Source organism: Lonchura striata, chromosome 5, assembly GCF_046129695.1.
Source record: "Lonchura striata isolate bLonStr1 chromosome 5, bLonStr1.mat, whole genome shotgun sequence".
Taxonomy (NCBI): Eukaryota; Metazoa; Chordata; class Aves; order Passeriformes; family Estrildidae; genus Lonchura; species Lonchura striata.
In genome coordinates, this window is record NC_134607.1 from 34,594,778 (window position 1) to 34,617,674 (window position 22,897).

Here is a 22,897-nt window from a genome sequence, read left to right on the forward strand (position 1 = left end):
CTGAAATGAAAAATTAGGACAGCAATAATAAAGTGAAGAGAGATAAGGTCCTGTGCTGGATGTTTTCTAACTTGTTTTTAGTTCCTGAAAGTTGCCTGTCCCCCTCCCACAAAAAAGGGAATGAAATGCTATGTCTGTTGGGGCTGCTGTATCAGCAGCCACTGGCAATGCCTGTATCTGTGTTGAACACCTGGAGCCTGCTATAAGCAGTCATCCCCCAAATGCCAAGGCTGTGGTTATGCTCAGACCACTCCAGACCACCTCTGAGCACATTCCTGCTACTGGGGAGAAGCCACAGGGTCTCAGTAATGGGTTCTTCTCCCCAGACTGCCCTGTCTCACCTCTGGCAGGGCAGTGGGGAGCAGATCTTCTCTGACAAAACATACTCCCACCTCCAACCAGGGCATTGTGTCAACATCCTCACCCGCTGCCCTGTGCTGAGCAGCTCTGCTGAAGGGGACACTGGTGATACTCGGGGTGAAGAAGGTCTGTGTCTCTCACTCTCACTTTGAGCTGCCCCAACAATAGGATATGACAGATACCATACACCTCTAAATGCAGGTTGAGCTGTTGATCTGTTCTGACACAGCCTCATACTGGCTGAGCAGAGTTCCACCAGAGAGGCTCTGGCCCTCTGGTAGGAGATAGTGTGCCACCTCTGAGCTCTAAATTTCTTGTATTGGAGAACAGAAAGTTCCCCAGGTAAGATATTTAGGGGCCTGCCTCATAAGCAGGTGATTGAAAGTTCCATGTTCCAAAGTAACTGTTCTAAGTACCCAGATCCTGTATTTCTTTTACAAGACCTAAAACCAGCACAGACACTGGCCAGAAGGGAAAAGGAAAATTTTTGTGCTTCCTCTGCTCAAAGAATTTTATATGGTTGGAGAGCAGCAACCTCCTGAAGTCATGGGGTACAGAAATGCAACCCTCCCACCCGAGACCACCTGAACCCCCATTCAGATACAGATTTCATTGACACTTTCTTGCAGAAAACTGATGTCAGTTGAACTGTTTCTGTACCAAGCATGAGTAACTACGTTACAATCTGGCTCTTCATGCCATATTCCAAACCAGCTCTTTCATTTTTTTTCTGAGAAGGGCACTGATTCAGCATTAACATGCTTTTAAGTATGTGATATTTTTCAGGGACTCTTCAGTGCACATGAATGTTTATGAATACTTTTTTAAAATAGTAAAAAAAATAACTGCCTAAATGTTCCATTTTATCTGCATCACAGTTTCTCAAAAAAAACCCCTATGTTTTTTAGCCCCACAGGACCTCAGCAATTTTTATACTAAATTTACAGGAACTAATCCTTTTAGGGATAATCAACAGCAATGCTAAGCAATCTGCAATGATCAGGGACTTACATTTTGTAATTGAAACTGAAGGGATGGGTACTTGGCAATGGAATAGGCAAAAAGAGAACAAAAGTCCCAAAATATAACAAATAAATTACCACTTACCCTGTTCAAGCAGTATTTGCTCTCTTTCCCGTAAAAGTGTTGGAGGCATTTCATGTTCTGCTTGTCAACAATCTTGTTGAAGAACTCATTGATGGTTCGCACAGAGACGGCGCAGACAGCAGATCGGTTGGTTGGTTCAGAAGAGTCTGGTTTGCTTTGTGCAAAAACACCATAGAGGATATCATCGTTGAGCCCAAGGCCCATTTCATGTGCTAGAGCTGCACCAGGCTTGCTTACGTAGGCAGCTTGCAAAATGTTGAATACCTCCTTTCGGATGGACCTCTTCCTTCGCTTTTCAGTAAAAATGCACTCAAGAGGCATTTCCATGTAGGAACGCATCTCTGAGTCTAAAGTGCAGAAGCGGATAATTCTAGTGTGAAAAGATTGTGAGTCAAGAGTTTCTCTCTGTACAGTCAAAAAATAGACAAAGTGATCATTTTCAAAGGCATGGACATACCTAATAGGATATGAGTCACGGAACTGAGGGAGGATATCTATATAAGATTGATCTGTGAGAAACTCAAAACCATCCTGTGTTTCTTTTAATCTTCTAACCGATATTGAATGCAGCACATGGGGAGGTTGAAATGTAGATGTCACAGTATTTCCAACAAAAAAGTTGACAAACCTGTCCTTTTCAGTCACCAAAACTTTGGTTCCTAAAGTGCTAACAACACAATCAGGACAGTTATCTGCTTCTCCATCTGCCTGGGGTGAGTACATGCAGTGCACCTCACTTTCAATGTCAGCAGGGTTGTCAGGGTGAATGATGTGACGGTGGCAGATGCCTCCGGACACACTGCCACAGCTGATGAGCTGATCATCATAATAAGTTTCTAAAAGCAGTGCCATGTTGACGTTATCCTTCCATATGCTGTTAGATAAATTGGCTTTATCTCGGCAGTCTTCACATGGTGCACAGTCAGGGTTCTCCAAAACAGGCCCAGTCTTGTACACAGAAATGTTCTGGAGAGTTTCATTTAGTACATAAATCTTATTCACTGCTCCAATATAAACATGATGCTTGTATAAAACTACATTCTGAATTGGTGTGTCTGCAATGAAGTTAGGAAGATCATATTTTACACCAAGATTCATCTCTGATTTTTTAGCTGCTTCTTTGCATTGTCCATGGCTCCTCTGCAGCAAGGCAAACAGGAATACGATAAACCCAGAAGGATATGCAGTAAAAGGCTTCATTGTCAGAGATCTAATCTGTCAAAATATATTTAATGGAAAAACTGGTTATATTTCATATACTAAACCGTCAGTTTATCAGACAACAGAAATCCGTTTCTAGGCTGCAGGTTTTAGCTGAACTATTTCAGTTTAAGAAGTGTTGCAATGCTTAGTGTCATAACAGTTGTACTAGAAATGGCTACAATCACTGTAGGTACCCATTTCACTGCCTTTAGAACAATTCACAGAAGGATTTTCTTATGATTAATTTCGCAAGACCCCTCGGCATGTTGTAGAACAGCAAAAGAGAGAGGACTACTTCCATAATGCCATTAAACCAGTGACTGATACACTTTAGAACAGGATGGTATACACATAGCTAAAGGCAAAACTGTCCAGGAAACTTAGGACACAATGGCACACAAAGCAGTTAGAGCACTTCAGTGGCTATAAGATATTTGTCATGCTCTCAAGGGGTGAACAGATTCCTAGCACAGCTGATCAAAAGTAAGAAATAGAAAAGACATGAAATAATGTGAAGATTTGAGCTAAGTGGACTTGTATTTTGTTAATTTTTTTGATTAACCAAAGAAGAGACACTTCTCCACCAGACCAAAGGAAGAAACCCCTCTCTCTCCCTCCCTCCAGCTCCCTAAAACACTGTCTTTCATAAAGGCCCAGTTTAGAAAAAATAATGTCTTTTTTCAGCCAGCCCTACTTCTTGGAATAGTCATTCTCCCTAGTGTTGACAAGTCTTTGTAATGTATTATTAGAATATTTTATGCATCATGTGGTTCTTGGCATGTGTAAGCTTTATTTTAGGCCCTGTACCACAGCAGTAAGTCACTCTGGTGAGCCTTACAAGATACAGGCATATCATTGTATTGTAAACAAAGGGCTATCAAGTGACCTACAGCCATTAACTGATGAAATCAAACCACCTAGCACTTCTCTCTTTTTCTTTTACATCTCCACACAGTTGTTTGATGTGGCTTGAAAAACCAAAGGCAGATGACTTGTGTGATATTTCACCCCCTTGAAAGATCAATGAAATGAACTGTGGTTATGAGTGTTTCAGTGCACTATCCACACTATGCCCTGTCACACCAGATATCTTCTGTCAACATCATGACACAGTTCCTAAGCCAAATTTAGCTTCTTCATGGAGAAAACAATTATGCATTCTAACAGCAATATAATCACATTCTTTGGGAAAATCCCTCGAAGTTTGACTATAGTTAGGCAATTGTTGCTAATTAAGAAATGTCTGTGACCACTGAGAGAATTTAAAATACATGATCCTGAAAATTACAAACTGAGTAATAGGAATCTGTACCAACATTTTATTTCATTAGGAAATGAAAATACCACTATAGACCAGAGCTGTTTCAGCTGTGATAAATCTAGTGTTTTCACGAGATTGGTTAAAACAATCCATCAATAACTCTTGTGGTGCTTTATTGCAGCATCCACTGAATTCTTTCTGTGGTTTACCTCTTTAATTACACAAAATAATAGGTTTTGGAGACTAATTGTTCTTCCTCCCTGTTATCTGATAAGAATCATAATCGAGAGTTGGGGATAAAAATCAGAAACACAGGCTATTTGCAAGTATTAGCTGGTAAAAACAAGTCACACTTCTAGTATTGAGACATAAAAATCTTCCTTCAAATCAGTAACATTTTTCTGATATTAATTAGTGATAACAGAATCCTGAAAACAAATCTGAAATCCTGAAAACAAGATCAAGGATATTGCTATAATCAGAAAATAGTCCCAGTACGCAAACTTCTGACTTCCATATTGTATAGGGCAGGAAACTGTCTTCTCATCCTCTGTAGCATCTTGCTGTTGAGAATTTTTTCCTTCTCTATGCTGGGATGAAACCAAGAGCTTTCAAAGTTTGGGTAAAACACCCAGAATTTGCACATGATCCAAGAACAATCATGTTCACATCCTGCCTGGCCAGTGTCAAGTGAAGGTCCCAGCACTGGGAGAAGTGGGACAGACTGTCTGCCTCTTTTCAACCAGCATTTCCACCCAAGAAACTGCTGAAACTGATGCGTTCCTGCAGATCCACTTCAGATGAGTCAACGTGTTCTGACAAATACTAGATTAAGCAGAAAATTCCAAAAGTGCTCTATTTCTGACACACTTATTGCAGTAAACAATAGATATATTGTTTATTGCAATAAGTTTAAATCCACTTGACAGATGCGGCCCTGCAGTGGAGACACAAAGCAATGGATGGGACTAGAGTTGCATGAGGATGAGGCTGACTGACCACAATAGGCAAAAAAAAACAAAGGAAGGTCACTGGACAGGCACCTTATTTGTTGCACTATACTCTGTACCATGTTCTTGTTTTAATGCTCCCAAATAGATTTCCCACCCCATAGGTCCCTCAGTTTTCAGTTTACAATCCTCCCTATTCTTCCAATGTCTGAAAAAGATGATACCTAGTTGTCCATCAACCAGCACCACTGTGCACTACAGGAGTATTTAGAGCCATAAATACTATATGACACATTATTTCTCTATATTTTTGGGATATTTTGTGAGGCCAGTATCCTCAGACAGTCTGCTCTGTCTACACTCAGTAAAATACCACTATTTCAATCTATGCTCTGGAGACCAAAAATTCCACCTTAGACTCCTCTAGCAAGTGAGGCTGGAATGGAAAATTTAACAGTAAGAACAAAGGTGGGGTTCAGTGTGATGTAAAGGATGCCAGGAATAATAGGTACTTTATTTTACCACTACAGGAAGGAAAATATGAGCAATACATGAAAACGAAGTCATCTTTTCTCTTTGAGTCTCATCATAGTGCTTTCCTTTGCATACTTTTGAGATGTTACAAGCATCCTCCCAGAGAGTAATCTGCTGATTCCAACCTATGGGACACTCCAGCTCAAATTTATGGGCAACTCTCTAGGGAAGATGGTTCTCCACAGCCCATGTCTTCAGCATACTGTGAATCTTCTCTCAAGAAGCCTGACACCAGAAGGAACATGCCTTGTGGTGAGACATTTATAGCTTAGGGAGAACATAGGAATCACATGAAGAACACTATGTATTTCACTTTCCTCACATTATGTAAACTCTGCTGCTTCTTTCTCAGAGTCTCATGACATTTGGTACCTCTTTTCATTGCATCTGACCCAGGTTCCTTCTCTATTCCTATCCTGCAAGCTCTTTTGTAACCTTCAGACCAGCTCACTGCAAATACACTTCACCTGAATACATCCTGAAAAAGCAGAGAAATTTTAGTGAATTAAAAATACAATCTTTCCTCTATTCAAAGGTTCAGTGGCTCTCTGTAGCATACAAATGTATTTTGTTGAACTCAAATATAATTTGTTGAAATTAAAGGGTTTTGATGAATTAGGACCAAAATATTTGTGCTATAGCTACAGGTCCAAGAACTAGCTGCTCTCTATCAGTTGCAGAAGGAAAACAAGGAAACCGTTTGTTTCTCTGCTTGGTTTGAATGATGGGTGCTGTTCAATCTTTTGTGACCTTCCTGTGACACGTGTGTTTGTCCTTCATGTGTCTACAGATGACTTGTAAGTTTTGGCCTGTGATAGCCATCAGTGAGCAATAGCTGTCATGGATTATTCCTTTTGTAAGAGATGAGCCACTGTCATGATGTTCTCATTTTCCATCCCTCATCAAATAGTAGCCAGTAAAACTGATGAGAAAATAGATTTTGGTTAACCATTGCAAATAGTTGGTAATGATGTGTCATATTAGAGTGAGTGCTATGACCCGTGCTTTCAGTGGTTTTGTACCATTAATAGTTTCCCAGTGGCAATCTTCTTCCTACAAGTTTCATTCCCTCTAATTATGATTTGGGTGATAATTTGTAAATACTGAACATCATGTCTCTCCTTTGCTCTGTTTGCAACTGTACTGACAAGTCAGGACTGGCCTTATTGTGGAGTATGTTCAAGCTGGCATATGCAAGGATGCCAGAAAACACAGCCATGCTTGTTCGCCTTTCCCTCATTTCAGAAACTTGGGTCCCATTTATCTCTAATCACAAGCACTCCACGAGTCTGCACAAGCTCAGACAACATGCTGACATGAAAGCATTTTGTTCGTTGTTTGGTGCATCTCATTTTTTCTTGCTTTATTACAGAAAAGGAAATGGCAGGGTCCTCTATCCCACAGACAGAGTGTTTGTACAAGAACATATTTAGTCCTAAAATAGGTCATTTCAGGTTAGGTAACAGCAGAGCCATGTTCAAGTTTCAAAAACTCTATTGTCAGCAAATGGTAGCCTTTTCCCTTCTGTAAAGTTGATAGTATAGTTTTATACTTTGTCCAGTGGAGAGTACATCTTGTTACTTTGGTCTCTGACAGAGTTGAGAATAACCTGATTGACTACTCCTCCTGAGACTTCAGTTTGCTCTGCTATTTTGGACTAAAATCTGTGCTAGTGCAGGACCTGATTCCCTGTGGCTCATTGGCTGTGCCATGGAGAGAACATCATCATTTAAGAGGACAGGGAAAATGAGAGGGGGTGATAACAGCTCCATTCATCCAACTTTAATCAGGTGCTGCAAATTTGTCACAGCACTGGCATCAGCTTCAACAGATAAAGCTCACAATGGAGATGTCTTCCTCAGACTGTTCAATTAACCAATTGCAGCTGCACACAAGGTTGAATATGTCTAAAACACTTAGTGAGGGCAACCTGTTTTCTAAGTTTAGAGGTAAAAATAAAAGGTTTTAAATCTGAACTTAGTTACCTTAAGGAAAAAGAGAGAACAAAGAAATTGAGCAACTCAGCAGCAAACATACAAATTATCCCTGAGTTAAATCCAAATGGCTAATCTGAGTTAAAATTCATGTTCCCTTGTCTTCAGCTCTATTTCACCCTAGGTTAGGTCACTCATCCTGACTAAGGTGGCAACATTATTTTTCCTACAGCATGGTATGCACTCTAGCATGATTCAGTTTTCCAGTGTATAGAGTCAAACAACTTATTATCTGTGATTTAGGTTATAAATTCATTCATAGCACAGTTGGGAGGTTTCTATTTTCTATTTCTACTCCCAGAGGTGTGTTTGCATGCTGATGGCTGATGGGGAAGAACTGTTGGGCAGGGCACAGTCTAGGAAATTGCTGGAGGATCTACTATTAACTAAATCCTCTACATACACAGTGCAGTCATGTGTGTCAGAAGAAATGGCTTTCATTAGCAGATTCAACTGATCTGTAAGCCTTTCCTTACAATACTCAAACACATAAAAAAATTTAAATTATCCCTGCATAAAACACACTCTTTAATATACATAGTCTATTACTGGGTCTAATATACCATTATAATTCACAGCAGCTATCAAAAGAAGTATTTTTGTTGTCCAGCACATTCATTTTTAACAAGCTTTAAACCACAAGAACACTAATCTAGCCTTTGCAGTGGAGAAAATGCTATTCTTATACTCATTTGGCATTTTTTGGAGGTGTCCTGCATTGCGGTAGAGTATGTTATTTGAATTGCTTCAGAACTTAACATCCTAAAGCCAACTCATGTCATGGGTCTCTAGAACAACTGGATTTATTTAATCATTTTTTGTTGTGATGGGCTACAAGGCACTACTGGCTCTTTTGTAATGAACCTCACCAAGCACTCACTGATATATTACAAATGAGTAGAACACATCAAGAGCTATGTATTGCTCAAAAAGATTAATTTAATAGGTGGAATACAGCATTTCTTGCAATTGAGATAAATTTCTCATGTGAGAAAATAGTGCTCATTTTAAGGGCTGAGGAATCAATTCCACAAAGAACATGGATTAGAAATTCAGAGTATACACTAAATAAGTGAAAACCAGAGAAATATGCCAAATAAGGTAGAACCATCACTGTTTCTTCATGCTTATATTTGCAGATGGATTTGGATCTTTAAATAGAAGAGGACAGCTTTCCACATCTGAATGATAAGGATGGAAGGATTTAAAAAAAACCCAAAAACTATTGTATTGTTTAGCAATAACAGGAAAATAGAAAGCAAACTTTGAACAACACAATTGTTCCATTCTGTCCATCTGAAATGCAAATCAACAATCGTGGAGCTTTAGTAACAAAATAACTGTTATTGTGACTCTTTACCACTACAATTGAAGTAAAATAAATCCAGTTCTAGCATAGACTTAAGGTTGGTATCTGCAGCAAATAATTCAGCCTGATGACTAACATATGAACATTTTACTCAGTCCAAAGGTTCAGTACAAGCAGAAGAAGAGCTATGTGTGTGTGAGTAGAGTAACATGCTGTGCTTGATACAGAACATGTCATGACTCATAACACAAGGAAATACTGGTCTCCTGGGTCAGGATAATTCATACAGAGATATTTGGGTATAACTTCAAATTTTTAATGTTTGAACAGACTAATTCATCACTTATCTATTTTCACCACATATGCAAAGAAAAGGCCTTTATCAACTTCTAGTGAGTTGAGATAAATGCAGACACACCCTGGTGGACTGAGGAAATCAGACAAGCTCACATAAGGATCCAATTCTTAGTTTCTGGTGTCACAGAAACACCTTATAGTAGGCAAAGCAACATAGTTGCATTTCTGAGTTGATCCTGTTGATCAACTTTTTTGCATGAGTCTGAGCATCTTGTGGTTGTCTGTACTGAATGGGTACCGTGTGATTTCCTGGGAACCTAGTTCCTCCTTTTGTAAAGAGCCAAGTTGGCAAACCTGGCTGCAAGCACAGTTTTAGCTCAATTCCCTTAACTAGTCTCAGCACTAAGATTTGCTACTTTATGTTTTATAATTATAAGAGCTATCTACCTGAATTCTTGTATTGAAATGCAGAGCATATTTTGGAAGCCTTTCCCGTCTTTGTAAAGCTAACAGCCTACCATACTGTGATAATTAAAGGAATGGCATGGGTCATAAAAATGAAGAAGATTAAAAGGCAGATAGTCATGAGTAACCAAGATAGCATACAGATTTGATCTAAATGTTCTAACACCAATTATGAATGATCTTGATGCAGGACATTTCCTGCAGTTTAATTGTCATTTGCTGCTAATGGTTCTTAGGAGTCCCTGAGATAATAACTCTTCACAGCCAAGCATTAATCTCTAAAAAAAAAAAATTCTCTATGTCAATAGATACAGATGGTAAAGTATATTATATATGACAACTATATCAAAATAGTGATGATAAGGTATGTTTTATTAGAATGGTACCAAAAGATCTACATGTCCACCAAATTACTAAGTTTTCTTTTAATGTCATAGTAAATATAATAATATCAGCAACTAAAACCCAAGAAGTCCCTGAATTCTTCCAAGGTGTGGTACAAACACCTAGGATACTAAGCAAAAGAAATTTTGCTGTCTCTGTTCTTTCCTCTGAAAGAGCTAGCAGGCCAGTGTCAGGCAGCAACTTTCTGCTTGGCGGGCACACACAAAGCATGCCACTGTGTGCCATGACTTCACTCTTCTCAGTTAATGTGTCTCCAAGAGCCATAAGGCAAATTAGCAAGCAAACTTATGGTCAAGGATTTACAAAAGTTTGCTGATGTCTTGCTTGATACACAGCTTGTCAAGCTGAGATGTCATGGTCAAACCCTGTAGGGTCCCAGCAAGATCAGCACATCTGTGTGACTGAGCTGGGCTCACAGATCTGGAGAACTGGCCCAGAGTCTGGAATGAGACCCTCAGCTCTCCTTTACTCAGCTTGCTGGGTGTGGCTTATCCAGGGAAAGGAAAAACCAAGAAAAAGCTCTGCTTGTGGACCTGTATCAGCAATGTACAGAGGACTTTAAGTTGCCTCCAAGTCATCTCCTTGCATCTAGGAACTTTTGTGGGGGGAACTGGTCTGGCATGGCACAGTCCATTGGGTTGATACTGTGTTGGGCTGATATTGTGCTTTGTCTGCATTTAGCGCTGGAAAGCAGACTGCACTCCTTCCACGCTCACGCTGCCTCCACAACATATAACCATGATTGTGTAATGCTGTGTTTGAGAAAATCAGCCCTGCCAAACACAAACCACCTCTACGCAAAGCTTTGGTGGTCTTTGCCCCAACTGAAAATGTGGTGCAAACACTCAAAACAACTACAAACAAAACTGAATTGGCTGTGTTTGTAAGTTTGATAGTGAAAGGAACGGGGTCTTTATTTATGCCTCAGCTTCATACATTATCTGATACCAAAGTTAATAACCTGATAGCCTACTAGGCTTCATAGTGGCTTTTTGATAATCAAACAGGAACAATAGCAAGGATAGTGTTCATTTCTCATCTGTGTTTGGTTAGGAGGTTATGACCTTTTCTTTTTAATGCTGACCTCGCTTTTGTCACTGTAAGTTTATGTTATTGCAGTGCACTTTAACTGATGCCCTACTTTCACTCAGTTTAGAAGGGGAGTTAATGACGACTCATTGGCATGACCGCTGCCTTGCTGTGAACCTGTGATTCATGATCGCCTTCCAAGGACTTTACGGAATTGGCATTCATAAATCCCGAAATGGCCTGGGACCAGCCTATCTGACATCCTGGCTCTCACCAGAGGCAACAGTGTCACAGCTGCAATCAGAAGAGTGGCTGATCTGTAGCAGCCTCAGCTCTTTTTTTGGCAGATGTCCCTCAGCAAGGGTCCGTCAGCCACAGTTTTTATTTTGAAATATTGTGTTGACCTTCAGAAGATGCTGAAAAGCTCAATAGTTTGAAGAAGGAGTTCAGGGATGGCTGAACATCCTGAGATTTTCATGCTAATAGGATCCTTTTTTGTGTGTTTGTTTCTGAAAGGATTTTTCGTCTGGTTCATTTACTTTCTTTCAGCCTGTCGTCTCCCCTCATTTGAAGAGACCTGGGAGGCTAAAATGTGCAACTGTTGCTCTTCAGAGGTTCTCATTTATACTGGGCCCGGAACGAGGTTTTGGACTTTTTCAGACCCTGGAATGCTTCCTTTGGAAATCTGAAGCCAGATAAGGAGTCTGTGAGATAAGCAAGGAGACTGTTTCCAAACTTCACAGGGTATTTACCTTTTTCATAGGGGTGAAATGAGGATAATTATTCCATTCTTACAAAACACCTCCAAAACACAAAAGGCTTAGTGCTGGTACAGGCATAGCACAGAAAGGCTGCTCTATAGGATGGCGCCTGCCATTAAGGGGCTGATTTAGAACCATGATCCTCAACCCCACATGAACAGGCTGGCCAAAGGTCTAAATCTGGGACCTGGGATTTGCTCTGTTGCTTTTGCCCCCTGCCCTCTCTGCAGTCCCTGCCAGCACTCTCCTGCTCTTTAGCCCTGAGATGCAGCAATCCACCACCCCATAGCCATTCCTCACTCTCCTCCTCCTCTTCCTATCCTGGTGGGAAGATGCAGAGAGTGGAATGTGAATCCTCCTAGGCAAAGCTGTCCTGATGCTTTGGAGCCAAGCCAGCTGAGAGGAAGAGAGGGGACAGCGTGTGGTGCTGGAGGCTGCCTGTCAGCAGCAGGACCTGTGCCTGGCTCCATCCTGTCTGGGCACTGCAAAGGAGCTTGGCTGGGAGCTGTAACCCAGCCAGGACTGAGAGTCGCTTACTGCTCTGTCTTCTCTGAGAACTCCAGCTCAGGTGAGATCCAGGGAATAGTCAGGAAAAAAAATCAGACATTGGTTAATCTAAGCACCTGAGGGCTTTGTGGCCAGTGAGTGTTCTTAGATCCCTTTGTTGGGCTTGTGCCCTGAACTCACTCTAAACCCCATTTTAAATGCCAAAGCAGCCTCTTTGGATTTTCTCCATAATATTAAGCTTGGAAAATAAGATAAAAGGAAAATAAAAGGAAAATAAAATGGCAGTGTTAAAACTGGAAATTGGTCAGTAAATGCATATTTTTAATTTAGGACTTCACAGTGAAACAATTGCTCCTGAGTATGATGTTTTACTAAACAGTTGATAATTAATTCAATATTTTGGGCACTGAACAAAGGTCACTGCAATTTAGCATGAGCATTTTCTTTTACATCCCTGCTCCTACTAAAAATATTCAAATTATACTGTATTACTGAATAGAACTGTGTATGTTGTGTTCAGACAAAAATATAGACTTTGATTAATAATTACTCACTTAAGCATTTTAAATTTGAACAAGATACAGATGTTTGGGGTGAGGATGGACAGATCTCAACTCTTACACACCTGGCTTTCACACAAAAGCCTGGTTTTGGACCTAAGCTGTGTCAAGATAAGCTACATTCCTTCACTGTGAAGCCATCATCTTTTTCAAGACTTGACTCCACAGTCTCTATGCAATCATTATTCTCATTGATTCCTGTGATAGCTGAGCTGACTAAGGACTAGAGAACAGGGTGCTTAAGACAGGCTGAAAGACAGAAGATCAGTGGCAATGACAGAATCTCAATACTACCTCATTTAAAATGAGCAATAGAGGGTAAATATTGAGATGTAGAAGACATAACAGGAATGATAGGTGCAGAAGAGTAAATCTTTAAAATCTTATATATTGTTAATGAAGATAATAATTACTCTTTTCAGAAAGGCTGAATTAACCAACGCTGCATTTCTAAGTAACTAGCTAATGGACACAGGCATTATCTTTCCATAAGTCCTTGAAATCCCTATAAACCATGAGTAGTCAAATATTTGACTGATGGGCTTTTAACCCTGTTAATAGCATGTGATGGTGGTCTCAGTAAATAACATAACTTTAGATTTCCCTCTTGCAACTGGGGAAGGGGTACTTATTTTTAAGCCACCTCTTATTGCTCCTTGCTGCTTCCTGAAGGGGTCTTTATACTGTGAAAACAATTGACTGGTTGTTACCTTATTTTTGTACCCTGCAGGAGATTTTGGGTGCACAGATTCTGCTCAGATAAGCAGGGACCTCTCCCACTGCATTCAGGGGAATTTTTAAGTCATTCCTGCTTACCTGCAGACAGATGTTGGCCCAGCTTGTGTTTCACCAACAAGAGAATTGTGGCATTATTTGCATAAAATCAGTTTTTTCAAAGTATGTTATATGAAAACTTCTCAATTTGAAAACAAACAAAGAAAAACACAACTTGGCCATTTTCAGGAAGCAGCAAAGTTGTCTCTGAGCTCTACCCCAGCTGATTTTATCATAGCAGCTTACATATGAAGAAAAACACATACATACTTATTTTTGTAAATGTGTTTTCTGAAGGAAGGAAAGAAAACTCCACAGAACTGGAAAACAGGCCTTCTAACTAAAAATGACCACACAAGGTATTTTTCCTTTTTTTAGCTCTGCATGAAAATCCTAGACTTCAGTTCTGCAATTAGAATGTCATTAATGATTTTTGTGATTTCATGTATACTTGTGTTGACTTTACTTACCTTTTCTGTCTAGCTCTCACCTCTCTCAACTTCTATTAGCATGTTCTGCATTCAGAACACTTCTTCTCATGTAGCCTTCCATAGTCACCCAGAAAAAAAAAAAAAAAAGGTGACTGTTGTTGGTTAGGTCTTTTTGAATAAAACCAGGAGAAGGAGAGAATCATCCCTTTCTCACAAATAGACTCTCTTTGGTATACATAAGGTCAGGATAGAAAGGACAATAATCAAATGGAATCTGATAGAAATAATAACTGAATTCTATGGGATTTAATGGAAGATAAAATGTAATGAGATTTTAACATGCACAAACAGATTGAATATTAAACTTCATAGGATACTTCAGAAACTTATAGCAAGATTCCCATGCTAGATTGAGTAGGATTTTCCCATTGTGGAAATTTATGGTGGAAAGCTGACAAGATCTTGAAAATGTCACAGGAGAGGACATTTCCAGAAAAGGAGCTACTTAATCCTCTGAGAAGGGAAAAGGACACAGTGAAATGTTGCCATCGCACCATGTACTCTGGCAATTTGTTTGTAAGGACAGTGCAATACCAGGCAAAACAGACATTTGGGAATTTCAGATTCTGACTATAATAGGCTTATACCCTAAATACTAGGAAATTAAGAAATCAAAGTAAAGCATAAAGACACAGTGCACGTCTGGGTCCTCTGTTTTCAATTTTTGCATTATTTCCATTGAAGGTGATAGAATTTACACCTTGACTTCAACTAAAGGCACCTACATCCTGGCTGGGGAAACACCCCCATTTACTATCTGAAAGTGCTGCAAACACACACAATGATAAAACTCATTATCATGCAGCACTCCATCCTTGAACATGTATAGGAAGGTAAAAGCAAAGTATGCAAAGTTTTCCTCCATCAAAGTTTTCCATCATCAGAAGAGTTAAGATAGTTTTCAATCATCTGCTGCAAGCTAAATTGCATCTTCAAACACAAACAACATTTTCCATTCATCTAAATGGATGGTAAATACATTTTTAGGGTGAAATTAGGATTATTTTCTCTGATGCAGAAGTGCTTTATCATACAGGAGCTCCACACTGGCTCACTGCTTACTGGACCCCATTACTGTTTGCATTTTTCCTACTCTTTAAAAGATTATTAATATTGCAATTGTATTTTTTTCTTTTACTTCAGCTTTGGGCATTTGTAAGAGTGATATCAAATACTGAGTATTAAAAAGGAACATTTTCCCTCAGGAAAAATATTGCCTCTAATCCAAAGAGCAAAAGCAAAAAACCTAAAGAGTCTGAGGAAAGGTTTTGCAGGACAGTAATATATAACATGTAAAATTAGTACCTCTTCTCTAGAAATAGACAGGAAAACTGAATATAATTAAAGTAATTAATATAAAATTTTCAACTACATCAGGAGAGGGCAATTAATCAACTTTTAATATTAATTCAACTACCACCACCTGTCATTGTCTTCAGCAAAGCTGCCTCACTCTCTTTTATCCTGCTTTCTCAGACCTAACAGAATCTGATATATTTGGATGAGAAGACACATGAAAGTATATATAATAATAACCATATAATAACACCCATAACAGATATCAGAATATATAATAGCAATAGATAAAAGGATATATAATTCCCATAACAGTAATCCTAATACAATTTTGAATGTAGAAGTCTCAAAGATAGAGAACAATCCAAGTCTGAGTTACTCCAGCATATATCTAAGACAAATGAAACTTGTGGAGTTATTTCAGCTTGTTCTTTTCTAGTCATGCTTTGGGACAATCCACAGATTTGGGACTTTTCTCTGGGCCTACTTGGAATGCTGGGCTTGCTTGGAAGCTTGCTACTTTTGTCCTCACAGGTCATCCACGATGAGGGTGTGTACAGGGGGGAGAAGCAAACCCCAATGTCTTACTTAATATCTCTGATGGTCCTAAAATTCTGGTGATTTAGTTTGGGTCAACCAATCCAAAACACACTCTTATTTATGATACACCCAAAGACAAAACAATAAAGTCATGTATGTATCTAGGCATTTACATGGCACAATAGACCTCTCTCAAGCTTTAAATCTCACTAGGTATATTAGTTTCAAAACAAAGTAAAAGAAAAGTGAGATTCAGCATCCAGCACAAACAAACTAAAAATAGACAAATAAACAAAAGAAACATTAAATAAGTAAGTTTGGAATTCTAATTGTAGATGATAATTGTTTTTATCTAACTCAATAAACATGCTCAGAAAGGATTTGTTTCCACAAAATTTAGGTGAAAATAGATAGTTCCTGCAGGACTGATGAGAAAAAATGTATGTCAAAAAAGATACATCAACCTTCTGTTAAAGTCAGAGAAGAGGAAATCAGTTTTTTAAATATGGTGCAGACACACACAAAACTAGAGCTAAATCCAGCATCCATGAAGAGTCAGTGGCAAAACTCTCAGGGACAACCATGAGGCCACAGCCTTGCTCTTACCAGAAAAGTGGCACAACTACAAAAACTAGTAAAAAAAGCCAGTTTCCTAAGACCCATACATGTTGTTGGAGGCCTGAGCGTTTGCGGTGGGTGATAAAGGGAGGGAATTCAGCTGAGGGCATGCTCTACCAGATGTGGGCAGGGGTAGCAGCCAGCAAAGCTGGGGCTGGGTGTGGACATCCCACACCAGGGCCATGTGGCTCTCAGCCTTAACAACTGCTCGGTGTAATCAGTCCATTAGTCCACGTTTCTTCCAGTCCCAGACAGTTGTTTAAAATGAACATTATTTGAAGCAAACCAGAAACCTTAACACTGTATTTCATAAATAACTGTAACTTTACTGCCTAAATTCATGGTGGTCCAGCCTTGTTACTATTGTAGGCAAAATGCCTTTCTGAGTCTCATCTCTCTATCCTCTGAAGGAGGTCCAGCTATGGCAGGTAGGGTTCGAGGGCATGCCACAAAGTCACAAATCTGCACACTCCAGACACCAAGGGGCAAGAGTATTATATATGCTATATTTTTGGTCAGCTGCCCATATCTAAACAGCTGAAAACCCCTCAGGTATTGCATGCCATCCTCCTGCAGTAGGGCCACCATCTGGAGGCCACCTGCTGGCCTGCTCTTTCTAAAGAGAAGCAGAAAACTTTATGTGACTCTTCAGCACAACCAAAGCTACAATTCTAGCCATTTTTATAAAATAAAATATATATACATTTGGCAAATTTCATATCCTTATGCTGAAAGAAAATCTGGCTGAAGCAAAAAACTTCCTGTGTGGGAAGTGAACAACTTACATAATATAAAATTGTCAATAAAAATTAATTACTTATTGCTTAAATCTAGCTGCTTTTATAAGTGTGTCTCCTCAATTAACTGAGTCTGCTTGTAGAAGTGTAACTGAGAGGCCCCTGTACTTCATCATCAACTTCAGAGCCATGCTATTTTGAAAATAAAAGACCTGTATCCTGTCCAAAAAATAAACTCTGGAGGTGACTTGCCGTGTTGCCATTTTGGATTACAAAAAAATACTCAGCCAACACACAGGGGAAGGCTTAATTACAGCAAACACACACATAAACAGGAAACCTCTCTCCAGTCAGAAAGTATTTTTCCTTCGTACAATGGGGTTCAAAGATGTGTCATCATATAGTTTAAAACAATTGCCAAGGAACCTTACAATTTCCAATGGTTTAGGAATAGAAATGGCTTACACAGTTGAAAATCTGTCTGAACTTGCATGGGAAGCACACAAACACTAATAAATACATGCTGGCTTAGGCCAGTGCAGAATTTTTAATCAATAAGCATGTCAAGCTGGGGGACAGAGAGGAGAGGGAATCAATTTTCAGAAGGCAAATGGTAACAACTGTAGATTTAATCAAATTGCAGATGCAATCCCTTAGTATTCTCAATATTTTTGAAAGAAAGTAGCTCCATGGTAAAGAATGAATTTCAATAAATGTCACATATTTAGGTTTATTGCTGAACTTTTAAATATATCAAGCTAGGTCACTGATCCCTCACAGAAATTATAACCATACATGTCAAAAAGATTTTGATACTGTTTAGTTGGATAAACATCAAAATGAAGAAACTGCAGTAAAGGAAAGCAACTTACATAAAAATTGTTACTTCTGTATGACTACAGGAAAAAAAGATATGCCAGTGTGACTCTTCAATGTGAGGCTAAAGCTGCAAGGTACACAACAAAGGGGATAGCTATCAAATACCATGGTGATGGCCATGGTGTGAACACTTGAGTAAAATGAAAATCTTCTGAAAGCATTTGGCAATTTTCCTTCCCCATGCATTTGCAATCAAATTTATCATTAATTCAAACAAGAACCTCTTGCTGCCTTCCATACAAAAGGACAATTGTATGTTAATTTTCCTGGGACAAGCAGAAGAGACTATCAGAGCTGTATGATGCACAGAAAAAGCAGCATTTTGTTTAAGAAATTTAAGCTTTCTAAACTCCTCAGCACTGCAGAAAAATCTTCTGTTATTGACAACTGCTTGAAAAATTAAATGTTCTGGAGTACTTGCTTCCCTGGAGACTGGCGTGCCAGGAGGAGAGGCAGAGGAGAGGTTTCGCACCATTCTCTGCTACTGTTGCACCACATGCGCCCTAATGCCTGGCTTATGTACACAGCCACTCCTTAAAATACAAGCATTACAAAATTCTTCAAATTTGGGCCTTATAAGCCCCTCAAATTATTTATCTCCAGTTCTATTTTCCACTCTCATATTTGGTATACTCAATTGCAACTAATGCAATCAAAGTCCATCTGAGCCAAGAGGACTCAGTCACCATCCAGCCACATCAAGTGAATGAAAAAGATCACAGCGTGACTAAAAAGTCCCAGAACAGATCAAAAACAGTGACAGTCTACTCAGGAACACTGTTTGCTTTAAAGGAGTTATATCCTGGACTAACATGGTCTGATAACTTTACCTCTTTTCTTTCTCTAATGTTTAAAATTAGAGGAAAAAATACATTATCTTCTTGTACAACATCATAGTTTTCCTCAAGGCAAATAGCTTGGCAATTTGCTAGGTTTGTTAATGCTAGAGGAAACAAGTTAGCACACATACCATGTGTTTGAATGCCTTTGGAAATTAGATTGAAACACTGATTTGATTTCCTAAAAGGTATCTTAAACAAGGCAAGGTTAGAGATTTGGAGAGTAATGAGAATTTGTGTGACTTCAAACAGCTCTACATAAAACAGACCTGATATTCTGGGGGGGAAAAGGTCACCTAATTATTCGTTTCCTGAAGGCCCTGTCTATACTACATTTCCCCTGGGTAAGGAAACTGATTTAAAAATGGCTTCTGCTAGCATGTTTGCATCAGTCGCTATGTATGAGACAGAGATTTTTAAAGCCACTGCCAAGAAAAACACATCATTTTTGTAAGATAACAACAGAAACCTCCTCATTTTGGCTAGCAAAAAGATGCCATCCCCAGAGTCCTGCATGGAACTGTGGCCCTGTCTCCTTGGTGATGGCATGCTGCTTGAGGCAATGTGGCATGACCACCAGTGGTGCATTGCACAGGTTTAATTACCAAACACAACCTTTGCATAGGAAGCAAAATCACTAACTATGGCCACAGCAGACAAGATGCACAGGTTGATGGTTCATCTGAGGGTAACAGCCTAATGAAACATGAAGTTGTGCCACCAGCTCAAAGGACAGACAGTAAGGTAGCAACAGGAAGGTAGAAATCCTGGACATAAGGTTTTCACATGAACCCACCACAAAGGTGGTGTTGCCACCCAAAATCTTAGCAAGGTGTGTTTGAAGTGTCATGCACTGCATGCATTCCTTCTGCTTTGCACCAAACAGATCCTTGTAACCCACTACTGAATTTTGTGTTTCTGTAGTTTCAGAGAATGCTGTTCAACTACCCTATCCCTTTCTTGTTCAAGAAATGATGTATAGTGCTGAAAGAGCCCAAGCAGGATTTCCCTTACACTAAATATTTCACAAACACAGATGGAGATGGAGGACCTCTCCTTGCTTTCTGCCTGAAGCAAATAAAGTCTAGACACATGCCCACCACAAAGCAATCATGGCACAAAGCAGATCACCCAGTGCTCTGTGACTCCCACCGCTGCAGCTCTGCCTCTCTGGCTACCCCAGCACAGCATGCTGCCGGCATCAGGTTCCCTTTGTGGCTGTGAAGGCAAGACTGCTGCTCTTACACTGCAGCCAGCTGTGCCAGTTATTCTCTCGAGCTCTGGAAGCCAGATTTGGGAGGCAGCAGACTTTGAATCTCTCCTCTGAGTTGAAAAATACAGAGCAGATATTTGCAGATCATAGAAGAATAAGAGTAGGCGGGTTTGATTGCATTGGACAAGCAAGAAGAGGTTACAGGTCATCAGCTGAGGTACTAGAAAACCATTAGAGCAGGAGAATCAGGATGGGACAGGCAGTACTGGGAAGACAATACTTGCTACTTAGTTTTGCTTTCATGAGCTTTTCATTGAACCTCTACTGAATTTTGGCATTCTGGCAGCCTTGCTCTGACTCAGTGAGCTCCCATCCATCTATGGCTGCACTGTCATCTACACTTGAGCAAATAACACATCTATGAACCCCTCTCCAGCCACAATATGTGCACTTTAGCTTACCAATAAAGAACTGCTATGCAGTGGTTAACCTCTGAAGGAAAAAAAAAAAAAAAAAAAAAAAAAAAAAAAAAAAAAAAAAAAAAAGTTGAAAGAAAAAAAGAAAAAGAATAAGAAAAAAGAGGGGAAAAAAAAGAAGAAAACATTGGGGGGAAAAAAAAAAGAGAAAAAAGGAGAAAATCCTTAGAGGAAAATAAAGACAATTCATTCCCTCTCCACCAAAAAGGCACAGAAGTTGACTCTCTCTTCTCCAAATAATGAGATGAATGTTTTACAAAATATCCCAGTTTCCAAATGATTCAGTTTGTATTAGAAGACAGAAAAAGAATCATACAGTGCTGAAGAAGGATTATGGCACAAAGAACAAGCGATACAGTCATTCTGCAAGTTACTTTGTTTTCAACATGCAGCTCCTGCCAAAGGCTAGCTTTTTGCTCTCACAGTGTATGATCTGTAAACATTTAACCAGCTCTCTGAGAAACATGTGAGACCCTTGCTTGATTATGAATCCAAACCTCTCAGATCTAAAATAAAAAGACAACAAAAAAGAGACACCATCCTCTTTTTGCTGCTGGACAATGAAAAAAGCACCTGTGGGATGAAAGCAAATGAACTATCACACAGGGCATAGGTTCTTCGAGAAAAGCATGCACTGCCGCTTGAATAAACCTCCTACAGGTTACAAACGCACAGGTTGTTAAACAACACTGGTATTAGATTATTAATGCCTATTGATGTATGTGCAAAACTTCCAATTTCTAAGGAGTGCATTCAGTTTTATAAAGCCTAAGACCACATAATTTAATGCTGACATAGAAACAGTGGTGGAATGCCATTATATGAGCTCTTTGCGATTTGTTTACCGTTCGAAGCAAATTCTGCTTTTAAAAATTGAATTAAAAAAAAAAAAAAACCAAAAAAAAAAAACCACCAAAAAAAACCAAAAAAACAAAAAAAAACCCAACAAAAACCCTAACAATAACAACAGAAAAGGCCATACCGTAAGGAAAACTGTGAACGCAGCGAAACCATAAAGTACACATCCCCAACTTGGGGAATCCCGCAGGCTCACCCTGCGCCTCGCGGAAGGCGGTCGGACCGGCCACCACAAACGCGGAGCCACCGTCTCCAAGTTGGAACTTCCAGGCTGCACTGCCGGACACTGCCCCGCGGCGCGCTCCTGCCGCGCCCGCAGAGCGGGAAGGGGCGGGAGGGGCAGCGGCTCGGGCTGCGGCCAAGGGGCGCTGCCGGCAGCATCCCGGGGAGCGCTGCCCGCCCTGCCCTACCCCGTCTCGGCTTCGCGGGTACGCGGGCGCCGGCGCCCTGCGGAGCCCGGCCGGGGCCGGGGCCGGCCGGCAGCCCCGCACCGCTGTCACCTGGCCCCGCCGCGCCCGGCCCGCCCCGGCAGAGCAGCGGCGGCTGCCGCGCTCCCGCGAAGTTCCCGGGCGGGGCACGGCCAGCACCGAGCCGCTGCCCGCCCTCCTCCTTCCCCGGCTCATCTCGCTCCCCGCGTCCCCCCACGGGTGCCGGTCCTTACCGGAGCGGAGCGGGCTGCGCGCCGGCACGCCGCCGGAGGGGCGAGCGCTGCGCCCCGGCAGGCTGGGCTGGGCTGGGCTGGGCTGGCTCCGCGGTCCCGGCCCGGCCCGGCCCGGCTCGGGCGGGGCGGAGCGGGGCGCAGCCCGGCGCACCTCCGCGGCCCCGCGCCGCTCCGCCGCTCCCTCCGCCCCGCGGGCTCAGGCTGCCCCCGGCCCAGCCCCAGCCCCAGCCCCGCGCTGCTGTCCCTACCTGGGGCGGCAGGGGCTGCGCGCCCCGGCGGGCACGGGCGTCCCTCCTCCCGCACGGCACCTGGGCTGCGGGGCGGCTCTCCGCGCCCTTCCCTCAGGCGCCTCCGCCGCGCTGGTGGCGGCTCCCAGCGGTAAATCAGCCGGTCCCCGCGCTCCCTCCGCCCCTCCGGCGCGGTCCTGACCTGCCTGTGACTCACCACATCGCAGGAGCCCGGGTGCGCGGTGGGGGGAAGGAGGGAGGGGGGCCTCCTTCTCTCGCTCCCCCTCCCCTCCTTTCTGCCCCTCGTCCCTCCCGGCCAGGCCCCCAGCCCAGGGGTAGGAGGGATGGATGTCGCTCCCCAGATGGGGAAAGCCAGGAGGGGACCCTTGGTGGACCTTCTGCACCTCGGCGTTTTCAGGCCAAGTGAGTACCAGTGGTGTGCAGGCACAGCCTCCCTCCTCACTCCCAGCCGCAGGGCACCCATCATCAGGTGTCAGTGCCTGACTGATGCTAAAGCCTAACCCTGAGAGGTCAAGATATGGGCAC

General features: G+C 41.4%; 1 protein-coding gene across 5 annotated transcripts in view; it reads right to left on the bottom strand.

Moving 5' to 3' along the window:
- MET (MET proto-oncogene, receptor tyrosine kinase) overlaps positions 1-22,474 on the bottom strand; it is an 89,502-nt gene extending 67,028 nt beyond the window's left edge. For 2 of the 5 annotated variants that reach the window (XM_021542607.2, XM_021542603.2), the window contains exons 1-3: positions 22,125-22,194; positions 13,987-14,061; positions 1,468-2,682 (exon numbers count right to left, since the gene is read on the bottom strand). In XM_021542607.2, coding sequence (XP_021398282.1) covers positions 1,468-2,667 — 1,200 coding nt within the window. In that variant the 5' untranslated portion in view covers positions 2,668-2,682; positions 13,987-14,061; positions 22,125-22,194. Of the gene's footprint in view, positions 1-1,467; positions 2,683-13,986; positions 14,062-21,587; positions 21,790-22,124; positions 22,195-22,372 lie in introns of those variants that run through there. The other 3 variants (XM_021542604.2, XM_021542605.2, XM_021542606.2) reach the window with 3 other exon arrangements.
- Between the last annotated feature and the right edge of the window lie 423 nt (positions 22,475-22,897).